This window comes from Myxine glutinosa, chromosome 1 (genome assembly GCF_964187855.1).
Source record: "Myxine glutinosa chromosome 1, kmMyxGlut1.1, whole genome shotgun sequence".
NCBI lineage: Eukaryota > Metazoa > Chordata > Myxini > Myxiniformes > Myxinidae > Myxine > Myxine glutinosa.
In genome coordinates this window covers 401901018-401920100 of record NC_136261.1, presented here as the reverse complement: position 1 = coordinate 401920100, position 19083 = coordinate 401901018, and the positions used below count along the sequence as shown (strand labels likewise).

General features: G+C 50.5%; 2 protein-coding genes across 3 annotated transcripts in view; both read right to left on the bottom strand.

The window, feature by feature from the left end:
- LOC137417304 (E3 ubiquitin/ISG15 ligase TRIM25-like) overlaps window positions 1-19083 on the bottom strand; it is a 61728-nt gene that overhangs the window by 24655 nt on the left and 17990 nt on the right. Inside the window, exon 3 of one of the 2 annotated variants that reach the window (XM_078770379.1) lies at window positions 1303-1398. The exons of the other annotated variant lie outside the window; for it this stretch is intronic. Within the exon in view, the coding sequence (XP_078626505.1) occupies window positions 1303-1398 (96 nt within the window). The remainder of the gene's footprint in view (window positions 1-1302; window positions 1399-19083) is intronic. 2 annotated transcript variants of the gene reach the window in all.
- On the bottom strand, window positions 1450-15835 carry LOC144889906 (uncharacterized). The gene is made up of 2 exons (XM_078771120.1): window positions 14795-15835; window positions 1450-1464 (listed from the first exon to the last, which is right to left on the bottom strand). Exons 1-2 carry the CDS (start codon window positions 15833-15835, stop codon window positions 1450-1452), a joined length of 1056 nt encoding a protein of 351 aa, XP_078627246.1.

Genomic DNA, 19083 nt, shown 5'->3' with positions numbered 1-19083 from the left:
TGGTCGCACTGATTCCTACAAGGTCCGAATCTATAAACATACAAATAAACAAACTTTCTTTATATATTAGATATAGCAGAGTCCCCTCCCTCCTGGTGGGTCGAGTTTGCAAATTACTCACTGGAAAAGTATCGTCTGTGTTTTTCAAGAAGTCAACAGATGTTTATGTGGTGTGTGCTTTAAAGATTCTAGATGGTCTAATGGGTATATTCCAATCATAGTTAGTGTCTAAAGGGTCAAAAGGGTCTAATCTCTCAAGCATGCAAAAAGGGCCGAAAAAGGTCCAAGTGGTCTAAAGCTATAAATGGTCAAGGGTCCAATATGTCTAATCTGTCTGAAGGGTGTAAGGGGTCCAAATGGTGTTGAAGTCCAAGTGACTTAGGGAGTTTAAAGGTCTACAGGTTCTTGGGGTCGAAAGGGTATAAAAGGTTGAAAGGGTGAAGGAATCTAAAAGTGTTGAAAGGGTCTCAAAAGTAAAAGTATTCTTCAGGGTATTTCAGGGTCTTTGGGATCTAATCTCTCAAGCATGTAAAAAGGGTCTTGGAGGTCTTTAAAGGCTAAGGTGGTGCATGAAAATACCACGATGGCAATCCACAGGTCGGACTTTGTCTGTGTGCCAAATTTGGTGGTTGTCGGCACAGCTGTCTTTGCAAAGAAACACGAACACACACACAGACAGACAGCCAGACAGACATCAAAATTTTTTATTTTTTTCGGTAATTATTTATTATTCACATTTGGTATTATTACAGGACTTGTTTTTTTAAAGACAGAAGTGATTATATTTACAAATGTGCCCACAAAGCCAAATAAATAATAACATACACCCTAATTAGGTGTTGTCTCCTCATCGTCAGGGTGCCGGGTTAAAGGGAAGGATGGGAGGGGAGGGGGGAGATTTGTGGGAATGGAGGAATTATTTTCTCACATTATCTGCGCATGGTACCCCGAAAACGACAAAACTTGTGACAGGAACACATTGGGCAAGTCGTTCTCTCTGACACACACATACACAAACATGCATACATACCATTGTCGGATTGTTTGTTTGTTTATTTCTATAATTCGTCGACTAATTAATTGTTCCCTTGCTGCATTTTTTTTTTTTTGCAGAGTTCGTTAGTTCACTTCTAAAAAAAATTATCATCGTACAGCCCTTAACAAAACAACGATGACTTATTCAAAGAGAAATAAAGGTGTGAGTGAGCACCTCCCTCGAGTGCATTCCTTTTATGGGGAACCAGGTGGGGGACATGACCCTTTCCAAGTTTCCAAGAACACCCATTCCTTGATGATTCCCACCTCTGTTTTCTCTTCCTCCTTCTGAACCTGCCGTAGTTGGGATGCAACGCTCTCCATTGACTGTGACACGTGAGGATACTTTGCAGCCAAAACATCCTGCACAGAATAAAGAAACAACAGAATGAAGAATCGTGAACCTGTGCTGGATTAAAAAGGAACATCCTGCACAAAATTAGATAAATACTAGCAGAGGTAACCGCACCTTGTGTGGAAGGAATTTAGAAGATACAAGATGATTTGTAATACGGGCTAACACCGGGTGATGCTATACGATACACATTTACAAAGAGAGAATTGGGGTCTTCGCCCCACCCTGAACCCCCGAACCTGTAGATTGAAAATGTTTTCTTGCATTTCCATTTGCCAAGAGGATTGGTATGCAATATGATGAGGTTATAATTATTTATATATATATATATATATATATATATATATATATATTGTTACAGACGTGGCTTGGATGTTATTTACCGAGCGGTTTTATGGTATGACCACGTCTGCACAAGTTACCCGATTGTGCCCGAACGTTGACTAGTCGCGCGATGCTGGCTCAATAAGAAAAAGAAGACACCCGGCTGGATTACAATAACACAATACGACACCAATGTTTCAATTCTCAAGACCTCCGGAGGAGATTATATTCGTACGGAAAGGTCAGATTACAGGGGCTAGAGGTATAATCACAGAAAGACAGGCACTTAGACACACTCTTATATTAACCCCGGACAGACGACAGACAAACGGGACAACGGCTGACTCACACGGGGGGTTGATGGCAGGAAAGCGGGTATCGATGGCTCCAGGTCCTCCTGGGCTCGGGGCAGGGTACAGTACGGTCCGGTCCGGTCCAAAGATGCGGGGAGGTATCGTCGCGCTGGGGGTGGCGGTGGCTTCTCTCTCCAAGCTGAGGCGCATCTGACGTCACATCCGGCGCGGGGCCGCGTATATCCGGCGGGGAGTGACACGCCCTCGGCTCGTTAGCTCCGCCCCAGATGGAATCGGCACGTTGCTTCTCATTGGGTGCGTGGGGGGGTTACTGGCTCCGCCCCTGACGAGGAGCTGACAGCCAGCCCCTTCGGGGTAACGCCGTGGAGCGCATGGTCATGGCGGGTAACCGAGCCGGTGTGAGGACGCACACTCCCCGCCCCTCTGTTGTTGTAGTCGTAGTTGTAGTTGTAATTGTTGTTGTAGTTGTTGATATTGTTGTTGTTTGGGGAAGAAGATGGGAGGAGGTATGGGAAAGGTCCTAAACTCACTACTGATGCCATATAATCACATTCTGGTGCAACGAAGAGTCATAATTAATGGAAACGAGGCCTTAACTGACATAGATTAAGAATAACTAGGAAGATGTCCGAAAGTTGTCTACGTGTGGTGCGGTGGACCTGGGCACGACATTTAATGGGGGAATAAGGGGAAGGTCGGCTCTACTGATTGTTGTTTACATGCAATGGGACTAGGGAATGGGGGATTGGGGAAAGTTGGGGAGTATTGGAGAAAATAGGGGAATATTTACAAGCGGATATGGAGGCCAAATTCCATATTCGCAACATTGCACCCTTCTCTACCCTCGGGGCGTCCCGACCCGATAAATTTTTACCTACTTTAGTGTGGCACGCAATGTAGTTCCCTCTACTATTAACTCTACCCTGAGTGCGACAGTTTTACAGATATTCACAAATGAGTAAATATGTCCCCCTGCGACGTTGCACCCTTCTCCTCACAGAAACACACCCACAGGATAACCGAATCCGGAAAGAATCCTCAAACTAAACATACAGCCGGTAGGGAGCATTATTTACAAGATTACGCTGATATCTACACTACGATCCAGGACCTGTTTTTGGAGGAACACATGCAGATGTTATGCATAGAGAGAGCGCGCTTGCCAGCATCGATACACCAACCCACGAGTGCTCTGTGGCCGACGGCCTTTAATAACGTGCAGAGCACCCTTTCCCAGCATCAAAAGCACCACCCCACCACCAATCGGTGCAGTCACCATTGTTCATTGGAATAAAAATAAATTCGACAACCCCTAACCCTGCAGGTGTCTCTTGCTCTTCGTGTGGCCTTCAGTGGTGTTAATTAACAGTGGTTCACCTTTATGGCATAGGTGCCACGTTGACCCATAGGTCCATCCCCGGGTGGTGCTTGGCCGCAAACGAACTGCGGTCCATTGTGGGTGGCCACAAACATTGCGGTCCATATGGTGTATCGATCCCGGCAGCAAACAGCGAAAGTGCAGGCCCACAACTGCGCAGCCAGCACCTCTCTCTCCTCTCTCTCTACCCCAAAGCCAGATCCTCGGAGGTGGGAGACAAAAGAAGCAGACAAGTGAGTAAGGTGGTAAGGGCGCAAAAGTGCACGCAATACAAGGTGATGCACACTGGGGGCACATGGGAACCAGGTGAGACAGGTACGTTCCTATCGTACGCTCCCCCCCCCCCCCCCCACCAGGTAACCTACATGGCCCCTCCCTTACCCCTTACTGTATCCACAAAACACAACACTACCCATAAACATCTACTTTACAAATCAACAAACATCCCTACTGTCTTCCCCGTTCCTCCCATATACCAAATTCGTCTTCTCTCCCTCCTAACCAATCAAATTTGCCATTTTCAACTCTCATCAAAATTTGCCATTTTCAATTCATCATCAGTCCCTCCTAGGGAGGGAGAGATGGAATCACCCCAATGTCTCATCCACGTCGTGATGCGTCTCACAAATCCACAGCAATCTCATTTCCTGCAACAAAACAAAGAAAACACAGGTGTGGAGTCATCATCATCACCACAGGTAAGTGGCTGCGTATGGTGCGACAGGTTCATCAATCCTAACTATTTCCTAAATGACTTTAACAACTTTACACTACCCGGGGTCTTTCTCCGGCCAAACCATTGGCCCTCTTACACTATGGGTTCTAAAAACCAATTCCCATTGGCCAAACTGTGGTGCTTTTCAATTTGGGGTCTCACTCCCCCGATTCATCTCCCGGTGCCCTCGTACAATTTCTGGGCTGTGGCGTGTACCTCTCCCAGTGGGTCTACCCACCTGCACACCTCCACCACTGCAGTTGCCTCCGAGCTTACCTGCTCCTCACCCTAACCTAACTACCTGGGGAAGGCCCTCTGGCTCTCTCCCCACTCGGTGCCCTCTCTGGCACTGGGCTACCCGGGTCCGTCCTCCGGATCCTCGGGCCCCATCCACAACTCTACCGGCTCCCAGAGCCCACCTGCGGCCTCACCTGGCCGACATCCTCACAGTGGTGGAGTGCCCAACCAACTACACGCACTAACAGGCTACACGCCCAGCCATTTCCACAACACTAATGCACCCATCCACAACACCATTCTGCAACCGCACCACAAATGCCAATATCCAACCACAATTTACCTGTACCCTCTACCTAACACTTACACTACCCGCCCCGGGTACTCGTGAAAGGGGTCCACTCTTCCCCCATCCACACCTTCGCACCATGCACACCACTCCGTACCACTTACTCCAACTCTCTCCACACACCTGTACCTGCACACCTGTGCTCTCACACCTGGTGCCACCTGCACCCTTCTCTCCCCAAGCGCATTCGCGCTGATCCACAACACTCACTACTCATACACTGCTCCACACACCTGTCCAGTTGCACACCTGTGCAATCACACCTGTTCAATTCTCACACACACACGGCATCATCTCAGCTAACTACTCCCTTCTGAAACTTGCGCTTCCCAGTCGTCCCTTTAAACTATTGCGCTCCCTCGTCATTATCATCCACACTAATCTACCTGCGTCCCCACTACAGGTATCAGTCACTAACTAATCTTAACGTTACCTACTGTCATCTTCGCTAGATCCCTATCAATATAACCTAACCCACCCGGGCTAGTTTTCACTGCCATACACCCCATAAGCTATTGCTCCTTTGCCCCCCATGGGAAAGATGGTGGATTTGCCATCCCACCACATCGGGGGTCTCTCACTACCAATTTTGCACATCAAATTTCAACAAATTAAAAATTTGCCAATCACTGCCCATCATCTGCCAATCACTACTGCCAATCCCTTGCCAATCATCAAATTTTGTTTTTTTTTTCAATTTTGGGTCCAAAACACTAACCTCATCACCCAGTCTACTCACTAATACCTCTCGGTGCGCCAATTCCTGTCCAAAGCCCGGCTTCGTAAAGCCAAGCAATGGATGCTGGTTGTTTTGTGCCGGCGGCTGGATGCGTCCGGCACTCGGTGCAGGGACGGGGGCTTACCCGTGCCGAGATCCCACGCACCACCTCGGCACGGAGCCATCCAATGCCCCGCTCTCGACCTGCCGGCACGTCTCACCAAAAAGTGGTCGCCATGACGACCCTTTCTATCGGGCTGCCAGCTCCGCCTAGTGGAGCCTGGACGCGGCCGTTCAAAGCGAGGCCCGGCACGCACCGAGGGCCTGCTTCGGCTAAAAGTCGCTCTAACCTCTAACCCGTTTAATGTCGATGCTTCACCTGCATGCTTACACCCCGAAGCCCGTTCCTTGCTCACACATCCAGCCGTTTCCATGCTCCTCGTACCTTTCCTTACACACCCAGGTACCCTCATTCCACTCACAGCCTTGGTCACACACCTAACCACCGAACACCTTGGCACACATTCGTTGGTCGCACACCTCACTAACACACCTCTTCGCGCCCCCTCCTCAGTCACCTCCTCTGTGACAATCACAGGTGTGCTCTCATTCGCACACCCAACCACGTGCCTCACCACCAACTCCAGCGTGCATTCCCACTCACGCTCTACCATTCCAGGTGTGCATCCTTCCATCCCAGGTGTACATCCTCGCTCACCTGTCACAACCAACTCACTCTCCTTGTCACCCTCACTACTCTCACCTCCATTCTTGACAGCGCACTCACCCTTACTCTTGACAGCGCACTCTTTCCTCGTGCACCTGTCCGTCACACACCTTTCTCGCGCACACTCTCCCGTTACATCCTCTGTAACACTCACCACAGGTGGACACTCTTCCTTACTTCTGACAGCGCACTCTTTCCTCATGCACTTGTCCGTTACACACCTTTCTCGCGCACACTCTCCCGTTACACCCTCTGTAACACTCACCACACCACGCTTCCATGTGCTCCCTCGCACACACGCTACGACCGACTCACTCTCGCCAGCACCCTCACTCCTTGGCATGCACTTTTTCCTCACACACCCCAGAGTCGGACTTTCTCGCACACCTCCTTTTTCGCACACCAGACCTGTCGCACACTTCACCAATGGCCTCTCACGAACACCCGGATCCAAACCAATCCCCAAGCTTCTTAAATCCCCTGGCGCATCATACGCACGACCATATTGGTCACCACTTACACCGGGTCCTCTTCCTCTTCGCTTCTCCTCCATCACCTGCGAATCCCTCATCCGGTTAATGAGCACATCACGATCCAAACACAGACTTTGGACCAATTCTTTTATCTCCTCTTTTATCTCTTTGTTATCCCCTCTCCGCCGCTTCTTAATTTCGCTCACCCCTTCTTCCACTTCTTCTAATTTGTGCCTCACCTCTTTTATTCCCCGGTACGTCTCCTCAAGCTCGTCCTCCAAGGCTACCTTGACCGTTTCCAGGTGCGTCCTCACCTGCCGGTCCTTCGTCTCCATTACCTCTATCACCTCGTCCAACCTCGTTGTCAGTCCCTCACGTACCATCTGACATTCCCTCTTCGTCGCTATTAAGTCGTTTTTTATGTCGTTTTGTGTCGCTTTCAACCCTCCTAATACCGCAGTGTTCCTTTGAACCTGCTCCGTTAGTCCTTTTTGTCCCTCCGTCAGTTGTTCTACTCCCAGCGTCAACTCCTCTATACCCCCTTGCAATTTTACAGTCCCCTTTCTCACCTCCTTCTCCATGCGCTCCTTACAGTGCCTCACCTCCTCGCGCACTCCTCCGACCTCCTCACTCACTCCTCTTCTGATCTCCTCTCCCATCACTTGCATCTCCTGCCCAGATGCCACCCTCATCTGCTCCATTTCCTCCCTGTGAGCATCCAGTTTGGTTTCTACCCCCATTCTGACCCCCTCTATCTGCTGCTCCATTTGTTTAACTTCCCTTTCCGCTTGGTCCCTCATGTCCCTCAATTTGCCTTCCATACTGTTTTCTAACCCCTCTAACCCATTTTTCACTCCCTCTATCTGATTCTCCTGGGCAGCCATTCTATTTTCTACCCCCATTAACCCATTTTTCACTTCTTTTATCCCGTTGTCTAACCCCTCAAAATTATTGTCTAACTTCCCAAATTTCTTGTCTCACTCCTCAAAATTATTGTCTAACCCCTCACTGGTACCCCTCGCTTCGTCCCTCATTACCCCCATTTGGTTTCCCATTACCCCCATTTGGCCCTCTAATCGCTCACTATTAACCCTCATTTGCTCACTCTGAGCATCCATCCGGTTCCCCATTTGTTCCCTATCAGCCCTCATTCCCATCATTATTCTGCTTTCCATTTCTTCATTATTCTTGTCCATAAGGGCCTTCATTTGCATAAAAAACAAGTTCAAATCCACCGGGGGCGCTGCCACGGTCGCTGGCGCGGTGATGAGCGAGGCGCCATTTTGCGCGCCCGCTTCTTCGTGCGTGACGGCGCTATTTTGCGAACCTGCCGCCCTCACTGCTTCGCTCTCCTCCTGTCCCTCATTTTGGTCCTGGATCGACCCTACCTCTCTCTCCTCTACCGGACCCCAGCTGTCTTGATCCGCCATAGCGCGACTTTCAAAATTCGGTTTTTATTTTTTATTTTCGTAAAACAAATTCAAATTTCGGCCGTTATAATTTCGCGCGGGAAACGCGCTCCAAATCGATTCTAACTGTTACAAATTTGGGCCTAATAAATTTAGTCCCGGGTTCGAATTCCACTCCTCGACACCAATTGTTACAGACGTGGCTTGGATGTTATTTACCGAGCGGTTTTATGGTATGACCACGTCTGCACAAGTTACCCGATTGTGCCCGAACGTTGACTAGTCGCGCGATGCTGGCTCAATAAGAAAAAGAAGACACCCGGCTGGATTACAATAACACAATACGACACCAATGTTTCAATTCTCAAGACCTCCGGAGGAGATTATATTCGTACGGAAAGGTCAGATTACAGGGGCTAGAGGTATAATCACAGAAAGACAGGCACTTAGACACACTCTTATATTAACCCCGGACAGACGACAGACAAACGGGACAACGGCTGACTCACACGGGGGGTTGATGGCAGGAAAGCGGGTATCGATGGCTCCAGGTCCTCCTGGGCTCGGGGCAGGGTACAGTACGGTCCGGTCCGGTCCAAAGATGCGGGGAGGTATCGTCGCGCTGGGGGTGGCGGTGGCTTCTCTCTCCAAGCTGAGGCGCATCTGACGTCACATCCGGCGCGGGGCCGCGTATATCCGGCGGGGAGTGACACGCCCTCGGCTCGTTAGCTCCGCCCCAGATGGAATCGGCACGTTGCTTCTCATTGGGTGCGTGGGGGGGTTACTGGCTCCGCCCCTGACGAGGAGCTGACAGCCAGCCCCTTCGGGGTAACGCCGTGGAGCGCATGGTCATGGCGGGTAACCGAGCCGGTGTGAGGACGCACACTCCCCGCCCCTCTGTTGTTGTAGTCGTAGTTGTAGTTGTAATTGTTGTTGTAGTTGTTGTTATTGTTGTTGTTTGGGGAAGAAGATGGGAGGAGGTATGGGAAAGGTCCTAAACTCACTACTGATGCCATATAATCACATTCTGGTGCAACGAAGAGTCATAATTAATGGAAACGAGGCCTTAACTGACATAGATTAAGAATAACTAGGAAGATGTCCGAAAGTTGTCTACGTGTGGTGCGGTGGACCTGGGCACGACATTTAATGGGGGAATAAGGGGAAGGTCGGCTCTACTGATTGTTGTTTACATGCAATGGGACTAGGGAATGGGGGATTGGGGAAAGTTGGGGAGTATTGGAGAAAATAGGGGAATATTTACAAGCGGATATGGAGGCCAAATTCCATATTCGCAACAATATATATAGATATATATTGTTACAGACGTGGCTTAGATGTTATTTACCGAGCGGTTTGGTATGACCACGTCTGCACAAGTTACCCGATTATACCCGAACGTTGACTAATCGCGCTACGCTAGGTCAATGAAGGAAAAGACACACGGCTGGGATTAAAATGACACGACACCATGGATACGGTTCTCAAGACCTCCGGAGGAGATTATATTCGTTCGGAAGGTCAGATTACAGGGACGAGAGGTACAGCATAGAAAGACAAGCACTTAGACACAATCTTATATTAACCCCAACAGACGACAGATAAACGGGACAAAAGGCTGACTCACACGGGGATTGATGGCTAGGAAAGGCAGGATCGATGGCTCCAGGTGCACCTGGGCTCAGGGACAGAATCGACTCGGTCCGGTCCAGAGATGCGGGAGGTCTCACAGCGCTCGAGGTAGTGACTTGCTCTTCTTCAAGCTGGGGGCGCATCTGACCTCACATCCGGTGAGTCGCTTCGTATATCCGGCGGGGAGTGACACGCCCTCGGCTCGTTAGCTCCGCCTCGTGGAATCGGCACGTTGCTTCTCATTGGGTGCGTGCGGGGGGTTTACCAGGCTCCGCCCTTGACGAGGAGCTGACAGCCAGCCCCTTCGTGGTAACCCCGTGGAGCGCATGGTCATGGCGGCTAACCGAGCTGGTGGGAGGACGCACACTCCCCCCGCGCGCCGTGGTTGTAGTTGTTGTTGTAGCTGTAGTTGTTGTTGTTGTTGTTGTTTGGGGAAGAAGATGGAAGGAGGTATGGGAAAGGTCCTAAACTCACTACTGGTGCCATATAATCACATTCTGGTGCAACGAAGAGTCATAATTAATGGAAACGAGTCCTTAACTGACATAGACTAAGAATAACTAGCAAGATGTCCGAAAGTTGTCTACGTGTGATGCGGTGGACCTGGGCACGACATTTAATGGGGGAAAAAGGGGAAGGTCGGTTCTACAGAGTGTTATTTACCGGCAATGGGACTAGGGAATGGGGGATTGGGGATAGTTGGGGAGTATTGGGGAAATAGGGGAATATTTACAAGCGGATATGGAGGCCAAATTCCATATTCGCAACATTGCACCCTTCTCTACCCTCGGGGCGTCCCGACCCGATAAATTTTTACCTACTTTAGTGTGGCACGCAATGTAGTTCCCTCTACTATTAACTCTACCCTGAGTGCGACAGTTTTACAGATATTCACAAATGAGTAAATATGTCCCCCTGCGACGTTGCACCCTTCTCCTCACAGAAACACACCCACAGGATAACCGAATCCGGAAAGAATCCTCAAACTAAACATACAGCCGGTAGGGAGCATTATTTACACAAGACTACGCTGATATTTACACTATGATCCAGGACCTGTTTTTGGAGGAACACATGCAGATGTTATGCATAGAGAGAGCACGCATGCTAGCATCGATACACCAACCCACGAGTGCTCTGTGGCCTACGGCCTTTAATAATGTGCAGAGCACCCCTTCCAAGCATCAAGCACCACCCCATCACACAGTGAGCACCATCCGGTGCACCAATAAAGTGTTTATAAATCACGGTGTGGTGTCGCAGCCGGCCGATGGTCTGCCGCTGGTCTTGCCTTCGTGTGGTGCACTTGGCCTTCTTACTTCTTTCAAAAATAAAGAAAGGTGCCAACCGCGTCCATTTCTTTATTGTGGCCGTCAGGGGGCCAACTGTTAGTGGTTCACCTTGTATGGCATAGGTGCCACGTTGACCCATAGGTCCATCCATGGGTGGTGCTTGGCCGCAAAAGAACTGCGGTCCATTGTGGGTGGCCACAAACATTGCGGTCCATATGGTGTATCGATCCAAGCAGCAAGCAGCGAAAGTGCAGGCCCACAACTGCGAAGCCAGCACCTCTCTCTCCTCTCTCTCTACCCCAAAGCCAGATCCTCGGAGGTGGGAGACAAAAGAAGCAGACAAGTGAGTAAGGTCCTTTACCTGTCCCCCCTCGGTCACTTAATCCGCCGTCATGGTCTCCAATTCCACTGCTTCGCCGATGACATCCAGCTTTTCATCTCCACCAAGTCCATCTCCACCGCCACCCACTCTATCCTGACAAACTGCATCACTGAAATAAAATCCTGGCTTCAAATCAACTTCCTCAAACTTAACTGTGATAAATCTGAAATAATCATCATTGGCCCAAAAACGCTCACCAAGTCCACCCATAACTTTGCCCTCAACATCGACGGTTTCCCAGTGTCCACCTCCCCTCACATCCGGAATCTTGGCATCATCTTTGACCAAACCCTCTCCTTCGACAAATACACTAAACAGATCACAAAGACAGCCTTCTTCCACCTGAAAAACATCGCCCGTCTCCGTCCATCCCTCTCCTCTGTGGCTGCAGAAACCCTCATCCACGCCTTCATCACTTCCCGTCTGGACTACTGCAATAGCCTCCTTTATGGTTCACCCTCAACAATCACCAATAAACTCCAATACATTCAGAACTCCGCTGCCCGTCTACTCACCCATTCCCGGACCCGTGACCACATCACCCCCGTCCTTTACAAGCTTCACTGGCTCCCCATCTCCCAGAGAATCCAGTACAAAATCCTCCTCTTGACCTACAAAGCCCTCCATAACCTGGCCCCATCCTACCTGGCTGACCTCCTCTCCAGACACACTCCCACCCGCAACCTCCGCTCTGCTGGTACCAACCTCCTGACCCCCCCCCCATCCGGACCAAATTTAGATCCTGGGGGGACAGGGCCTTCTCCATCGCTGCTCCCACCCTCTGGAACTCGCTACCTCACACCATCAGAGACTCCTCCTCACTCACCACATTCAAAACATCACTCAAGACCCACCTGTTCAACACTGCATTCAACATTTAACCCACAGCATCTAACCCCTGACTATCTCCTCTCCTTCTCCCTCCTTTGTGCTTTGAATATTTCCCTATTGATTCTTCTTTTTTTGCAATTGTCTTTATGTTTTGCTATGCGTTATGTTTTGCACTCTGTCAAAGCGTCTTTGGGCTTCCTGAAAAGCGCTATATAAAATAAATGCATTATTATTATTATTATTAAGGTGATAAGGGCGCAAAAGTGCACGCAATGCAAGGTAATGCACACTGGGGGCACATGGGAACCAGGTGAGACAGGTACGTTCCTACCGTACGCTCCCCCCCCCCCCCCCCCACCAGGTAACCTACATGGCCCCTCCCTTACCCCTTACTGTATCCACAAAACACAACACTACCCATAAACATCTACTTTACAAATCAACAAACATCCCTACTGTCTTCGCCGTTCCTCCCATATACCAAATTCGTCTTCTCTCCCTCCTAACCAATCAAATTTGCCATTTTCAACTTTCATCAAAATTTGCCATCTCCAACTCAACATCATAATTTGCCATTACCAATTCATCATCAGTCCCTCCTAGGGAGGGAGAGATGGAATCACCCCAATGTCTCATCCACGTCGTGATGCGTCTCACCAATCCACACAGCAATTCTCAGTTCCTGCACACAGAACAAAGAAAACACAGGTGTGGAGTCATCATCACCACAGGTAAGTGGCTGCGTATGGTGCGACAGGTTCATCAATCCTAACTATCTCCTAAATGACTTTAACAACTTTACACTACCCGGGGTCTTTCTCCGGCCAAACCATTGGCCCTCTTACACTATGGGTTCTAAAAACCAATTCCCATTGGCCAAACTGTGGTGCTTTCCAATTTGGGGTCTCACTCCCCCCGATTCATCTCTCGGTGCCCTCGCACAATTTCAGGGCTGCGACGTGTACCTCTCCCAGCGGGTCTACCCACCTGCACACCTCCACCACTGCAGTTGCCTCCGAGCTTACCTGCTCCTTACCCTAACCTAACTACCTGGGGAAGGCCCTCTGGCGCTCTCCCCACTCGGTGCCCGCTCTGGCACTGGGCTGCCCGATCCACACCCGGGATCCTCAGGCACCCACTCACAACTACCGGCTCCCAGAGCCCACCTGCGGCCTCACCTGGCCGACATCCTCACAGTGGTGGAGTGCCCAACCAACTACACACACTAACAGGCTACACGCCCAGCCATTTCCACAACACTAATGCACCCATTCACAACACCATTCTGCAACCGCACCACAAATGCCAATATCCAACCACAATTTACCTGTACCCTCTACCTAACACTTACACTACCCGCCCCGGGTATCCGTGATAGGGGTCCACTCTTCCCCCATCCACACCTTCGCACCATGCACACCACTCCGTACCACTTACTCCAACTCTCTCCACACACCTGTACTGGCACACCTGTGCTCTCACACCTGGTGCCACCTGCACCCTTCTCTCCCCAAGCGCATTCGCGCTGATCCACCACACTCACTACTCATCCATTGCTCCACACACCCGTCCAGTTGCACACCTGTGCAATCACACCTGTTCAATTGCACACCTGTGCAATCACACCTGTTCAATCCTCACACACACGGCATCATCTCAGCTAACTTCTCCCCTCTGAAACTTGCGCTTCCCAGTCGTCCCTTTAAACTATTGCGCTCCCACGTCATTATCAACCACACTAATCTACCTGCGTCCCCACTACAGGTATCAGTCACGAACTAAACTTAACGTTACCTAATGTCATCTTCTAGGGCCCTATCAATATAACCTAACCCACCCGGGCTAGTTTTCACTGCCATCAACCCCATAAGCTATAGCTCCTTTGCCCCCCCATGGGAAGGGCGGCAGGGATGCCAGCCTTACCCACCGGGCCCATCGCTCACTACCAATTTTGCACATCTAATTTCAACAAATTAAAAATTTGCCAATCACTACCCATCATCTGCCAATCACTACTGCCAATCCCTTGCCAATCATCAAATTTTGTTTTTCTCTAATTTTGGGGCCAAAACACTAACCTCATCACCCAGTCGACTCACTACTGCCTCTCGGTGCGCCAATTCCCGTCCAAAGCCCGGCTTCGTAAAGCCAAGCAATGGATGCTGGTTGTTTTGTGCCGGCGGCTGGATGCGTCCGGCATTCGGGGCAGGGACGGGGGCTTACCCGGGCCGAGATCCCACGCACCACCTCGGCACGGAGCCATCCCATGGCTCGATCTCGACCTGCCGGAATGCCTCAACAAAAAGTGGTCGCCATGACGACCCTTTCTATCGGGCTGCCCGCTCCGCCTAGTGGAGCACGGACGCGGCCGTTCAAAGCGAGGCCCAGCACGCACCGAGGGCCCGATTCGGCTATAAGTCGTTCTAAACTCTACCCCGTCTAACGTCGATGCTTCACCTGGGCGCTTACACCCCGCAGCCCGTTCCTTGCTCACACATCCAGCCGTGCCCATGCTCCTCGTACCTTTCCTTACACACCCAGGTACCCTCATTCCACTCACAGCCTTGGTCACACACCTGACCACCGAACACTGTGGCACACATTCGTTGCTCGCACACCTCACCAATACACCGCTTCGCGCCCCCTCCTCGGTCACCTCCTCTGTGACAATCACAGGTGTGCCCTCATTCGCACACCCAACCATGTGCCTCACCACCAACTCCAGCGTGCATTCCCACTCACGCTCTACCATTCCAGGTGTGCATCCTTCCATCCCAGGTGTACATCCTCGCTCACCTGTCACAACCAACTCACTCTCCTTGTCACTCTCACTACTCTCACCTCCATTCTTGACAACGCACTCACCCTTACTCCCGACAGCGCACTCTTTCCTCATGCACCTGTCCGTCACACACCTTTCTCTCGCACACTCCCCCGTTACACCCTCTGTAACACTCACCACAGGTGTGCATTCTTCCTTGCCTTTGACAGCGCACTCTTTCCCCATGCACCTGTCCGTCACACACCTTTCTCGCGCACACTCTCCCGTCACACCCTCTGTAACACTCACCACACCACGCTTCCATGTGCTCCCTCGCACACGCGCTACGACCGACTCACTCTCGCCAGCACCCTCACTCCTTGGCACGCACTTTTTCCTCACACACCCCAGAGTCGGACTTTCTCGCACGCCTCTTTTTTCGCACACCAGACCTTTCGCACACTTCACCCACGGCCTCTCACGAACACCCGGGTCTATCTCGACCCCCAAGCTTCTTAAATCCCCTGGCGCATCATACGCACGACCATATTGGTCACCACTTACACCGGGTCCTCTTCCTCTTCGCTTCTCCTCCATCACCTGCGAATCCCTCATCCGGTTAATGAGCACATCATCACGATCCAAACACAGACTTTGGACCAATTCTTTTATCTCCTCTTTTATCTCTTTCTTATCCCCTCTCCGTCGCTTCTTAATTTCGCTCATCCCTTCTTCCACTTCTTCTAGTTTCTGCTTCACCTCTTTTATTCCCCGGTACGTCTCCTCAAGCTCATCCTCTAAGGCTACCTTGACCGTTTCCATGTGCGTCCTCACCTGCCGGTCCTTCGTCTCCATGACCTCTATCACCTCGTCCAGCCTCGTTGTCAGTCCCTCACGTACCATCTGACATTCCCTCTTCGTCGCTACCAAGTCATCTTTTAGTTCTTTCTGTGTCGCTTTTAAACCTCCTAATACCGCAGTGTTCCTTTGAACCTGCTCCACTAACTCCGTCTGTCCCACCGTCAGCTGCTCCACCTCCTGCGTCAGGTCCTCTATGCCCCCTTGTAACTTTACAGTCCCCTTTCTCACCTCCTTCTCCATGTGCTCCTTACAGTGCCTCACCTCCTCGCGCACTCCTCCGACCTCCTCACTCACTCCTCTTCTGATCTCCTCTCCCATCACTTGCATCTCCTGCCCAGATGCCACCCTCATCTGCTCCATTTCCTCCCTGTGAGCATCCAGTTTAGTTTCTACCCCCATTCTGACCCCCTCTATCTGCTGCCCCATTTGGTTAACTTCCCTTTCCGCTTGGTCCCTCATGTCCCTCAATTTGCCTTCCATACTGTTTTCTAACCCCTCTAACCCATTTTTCACTCCCTCTATCTGATTCTCCTGGGCAGCCATTCTATTTTCTACCCCCTCTAACCCCTTTTGCATCCCTTCCATTTGATTCTCTTGAGCGGCCATTCTGTTTTCTACCCCCATTAACCCCTCCTGTATTTCCCCTAATCTATTGTCTAATTTCCCAAATTTCTCGTCTAATCCCTTAAAATTATTGTCTAATCCCCTAAAATTATTGTCTAATCCCCTAAAATTATTGTCTAATCCCTCACCAGTACCCCTCGCTTCGTCCCTCATTACCCCCATTTGGTTTCCCATTACCCCCAATTGCTCACTCTGAGCATCCATCCGGTTCCCCATTACCCCCATTTGGCTTCCCAACCGCTCACTATCAGCCCTCATTCCCATCATTATTCTGCTTTCCATTTCTTCATTATTCTTGTCCATAAGGGCCTTCATTTGCATAAAAAACAAGTTCAAATCCACCGGGGGCGCTGCCACGGTCGCGGGCGCGGTGACCAGCGAGGCGCCATTTTGTGCGTTTGCTACCCTCGCTGCTTCGCTCGCCTCGCGTCCCTCAATTTGGTCCTGGACCGACCCTGCCTCACTCTCCCCTACCGGACCCCAGCTGTCTTGGTCTGCCATAGCGCGACTTTCAAAATTCGGGTTTTTATTTCCGTATAACAAAATCAAATTTCGCCGTTATAATTTCGCGCGGGAAACGCGCTCCGAATTGATTCTACTACAAATTTGGGCCTAATAAATTTAGTCCCGGGTTCGAATTCCACTCCTCGACACCAATTGTTACAGACGTGGCTTAGATGTTATTTACCGAGCGGTTTGGTATGACCACGTCTGCACAAGTTACCCGATTATACCCGAACGTTGACTAATCGCGCTATGCTAGGTCAATGAAGGAAAAGACACACGGCTGGGATTAAAATGACACGACACCATGGATACGGTTCTCAAGACCTCCGGAGGAGATTATATTCGTTCGGAAGGTCAGATTACAGGGACGAGAGGTACAGCATAGAAAGACAAGCACTTAGACACAATCTTATATTAACCCCAACAGACGACAGATAAACGGGACAAAAGGCTGACTCACACGGAGATTGATGGCTAGGAAAGGCAGGATCGATGGCTCCAGGTGCACCTGGGCTCAGGGACAGAATCGACTCGGTCCGGTCCAGAGATGCGGGAGGTCTCACAGCGCTCGAGGTAGTGACTTGCTCTTCTTCAAGCTGGGGGCGCATCTGACCTCACATCCGGTGAGTCGCTTCGTATATCCGGCGGGGAGTGACACGCCCTCGGCTCGTTAGCTCCGCCTCGTGGAATCGGCACGTTGCTTCTCATTGGGTGCGTGCGGGGGGTTTACCAGGCTCCGCCCTTGACGAGGAGCTGACAGCCAGCCCCTTCGTGGTAACCCCGTGGAGCGCATGGTCATGGCGGCTAACCGAGCTGGTGGGAGGACGCACACTCCCCCCGCGCGCCGTGGTTGTAGTTGTTGTTGTAGCTGTAGTTGTTGTTGTTGTTGTTGTTTGGGGAAGAAGATGGAAGGAGGTATGGGAAAGGTCCTAAACTCACTACTGGTGCCATATAATCACATTCTGGTGCAACGAAGAGTCATAATTAATGGAAACGAGTCCTTAACTGACATAGACTAAGAATAACTAGCAAGATGTCCGAAAGTTGTCTACGTGTGATGCGGTGGACCTGGGCACGACATTTAATGGGGGAAAAAGGGGAAGGTCGGTTCTACAGAGTGTTATTTACCGGCAATGGGACTAGGGAATGGGGGATTGGGGATAGTTGGGGAGTATTGGGGAAATAGGGGAATATTTACAAGCGGATATGGAGGCCAAATTCCATATTCGCAACAATATATATATATATATATATATATATATATATATATATACAGTGGTACCTCGGCTTACGAGTGCCCCAACGTACGAGTTTTTCGGGATACGAGCCGTCGCTCGGGCGGTTTGTTGCTTTGGGATACGAGCCGAGATCCGATGTACGAGCTCAAAAAATTTATTTTTTTGAATTTTCCGGTTGTGGCTTCCGGTTCCGGTCACGTGGTTATCTTGCCGTGAAAGCATCTCTGCTTGGATATAAAACACGCAATCGTCGAAATACATGAGCGAGGAATCTCCTTGCTCCAGCCGGTGACGTCATCGGCGGGGATCCCCGCCTCCAGAGTGGCTGGTCACGTGACCGCCAAAGCGTGTCGCGCATGCGGGTATAATGAGCTACACCTGTGGATCACGTGACCACGGAAGCACGCCTCGCTTGAGAGGCATGGCTTTCGGTTTGCGTTTTGCTTTATAAGGCGCGATAAATGGGCTTTTGAGTGTTAGCGGTTCATGGCGTTGACGGTTCATGACGGTTCATGACGGTTCATGGCGTTGACGGTCAAAAACCCATTACATCAATTTTACCAGGCACTGTACAGTAAGTACAGTGGACACCAAATGCACGGTGGAAGGCTAGAAGTAGAAGATCGTCCAAGACAAGTGAGAATAAGCCATACTTTGGAGATGACGTCATTCGCTGGTCCGATAACCAAAGATGTGGTATAAAAAACCAGGTGAGCTAACAATGCAGCAATGAAGGAATTCGGCCAAGGCACCGGCACACAACGACCTACCTACATCGAAAGACTCAATGCCAATGGTGACAGAAGCCAAGACGGCCGGCTTAAACACCGCCAAAAGACCACGGTGTACCAACTTACGATGCAGAACATCTTGCACTTAATATGATGACAACAGGTGCCATCCTCTGACGTACCATTACAG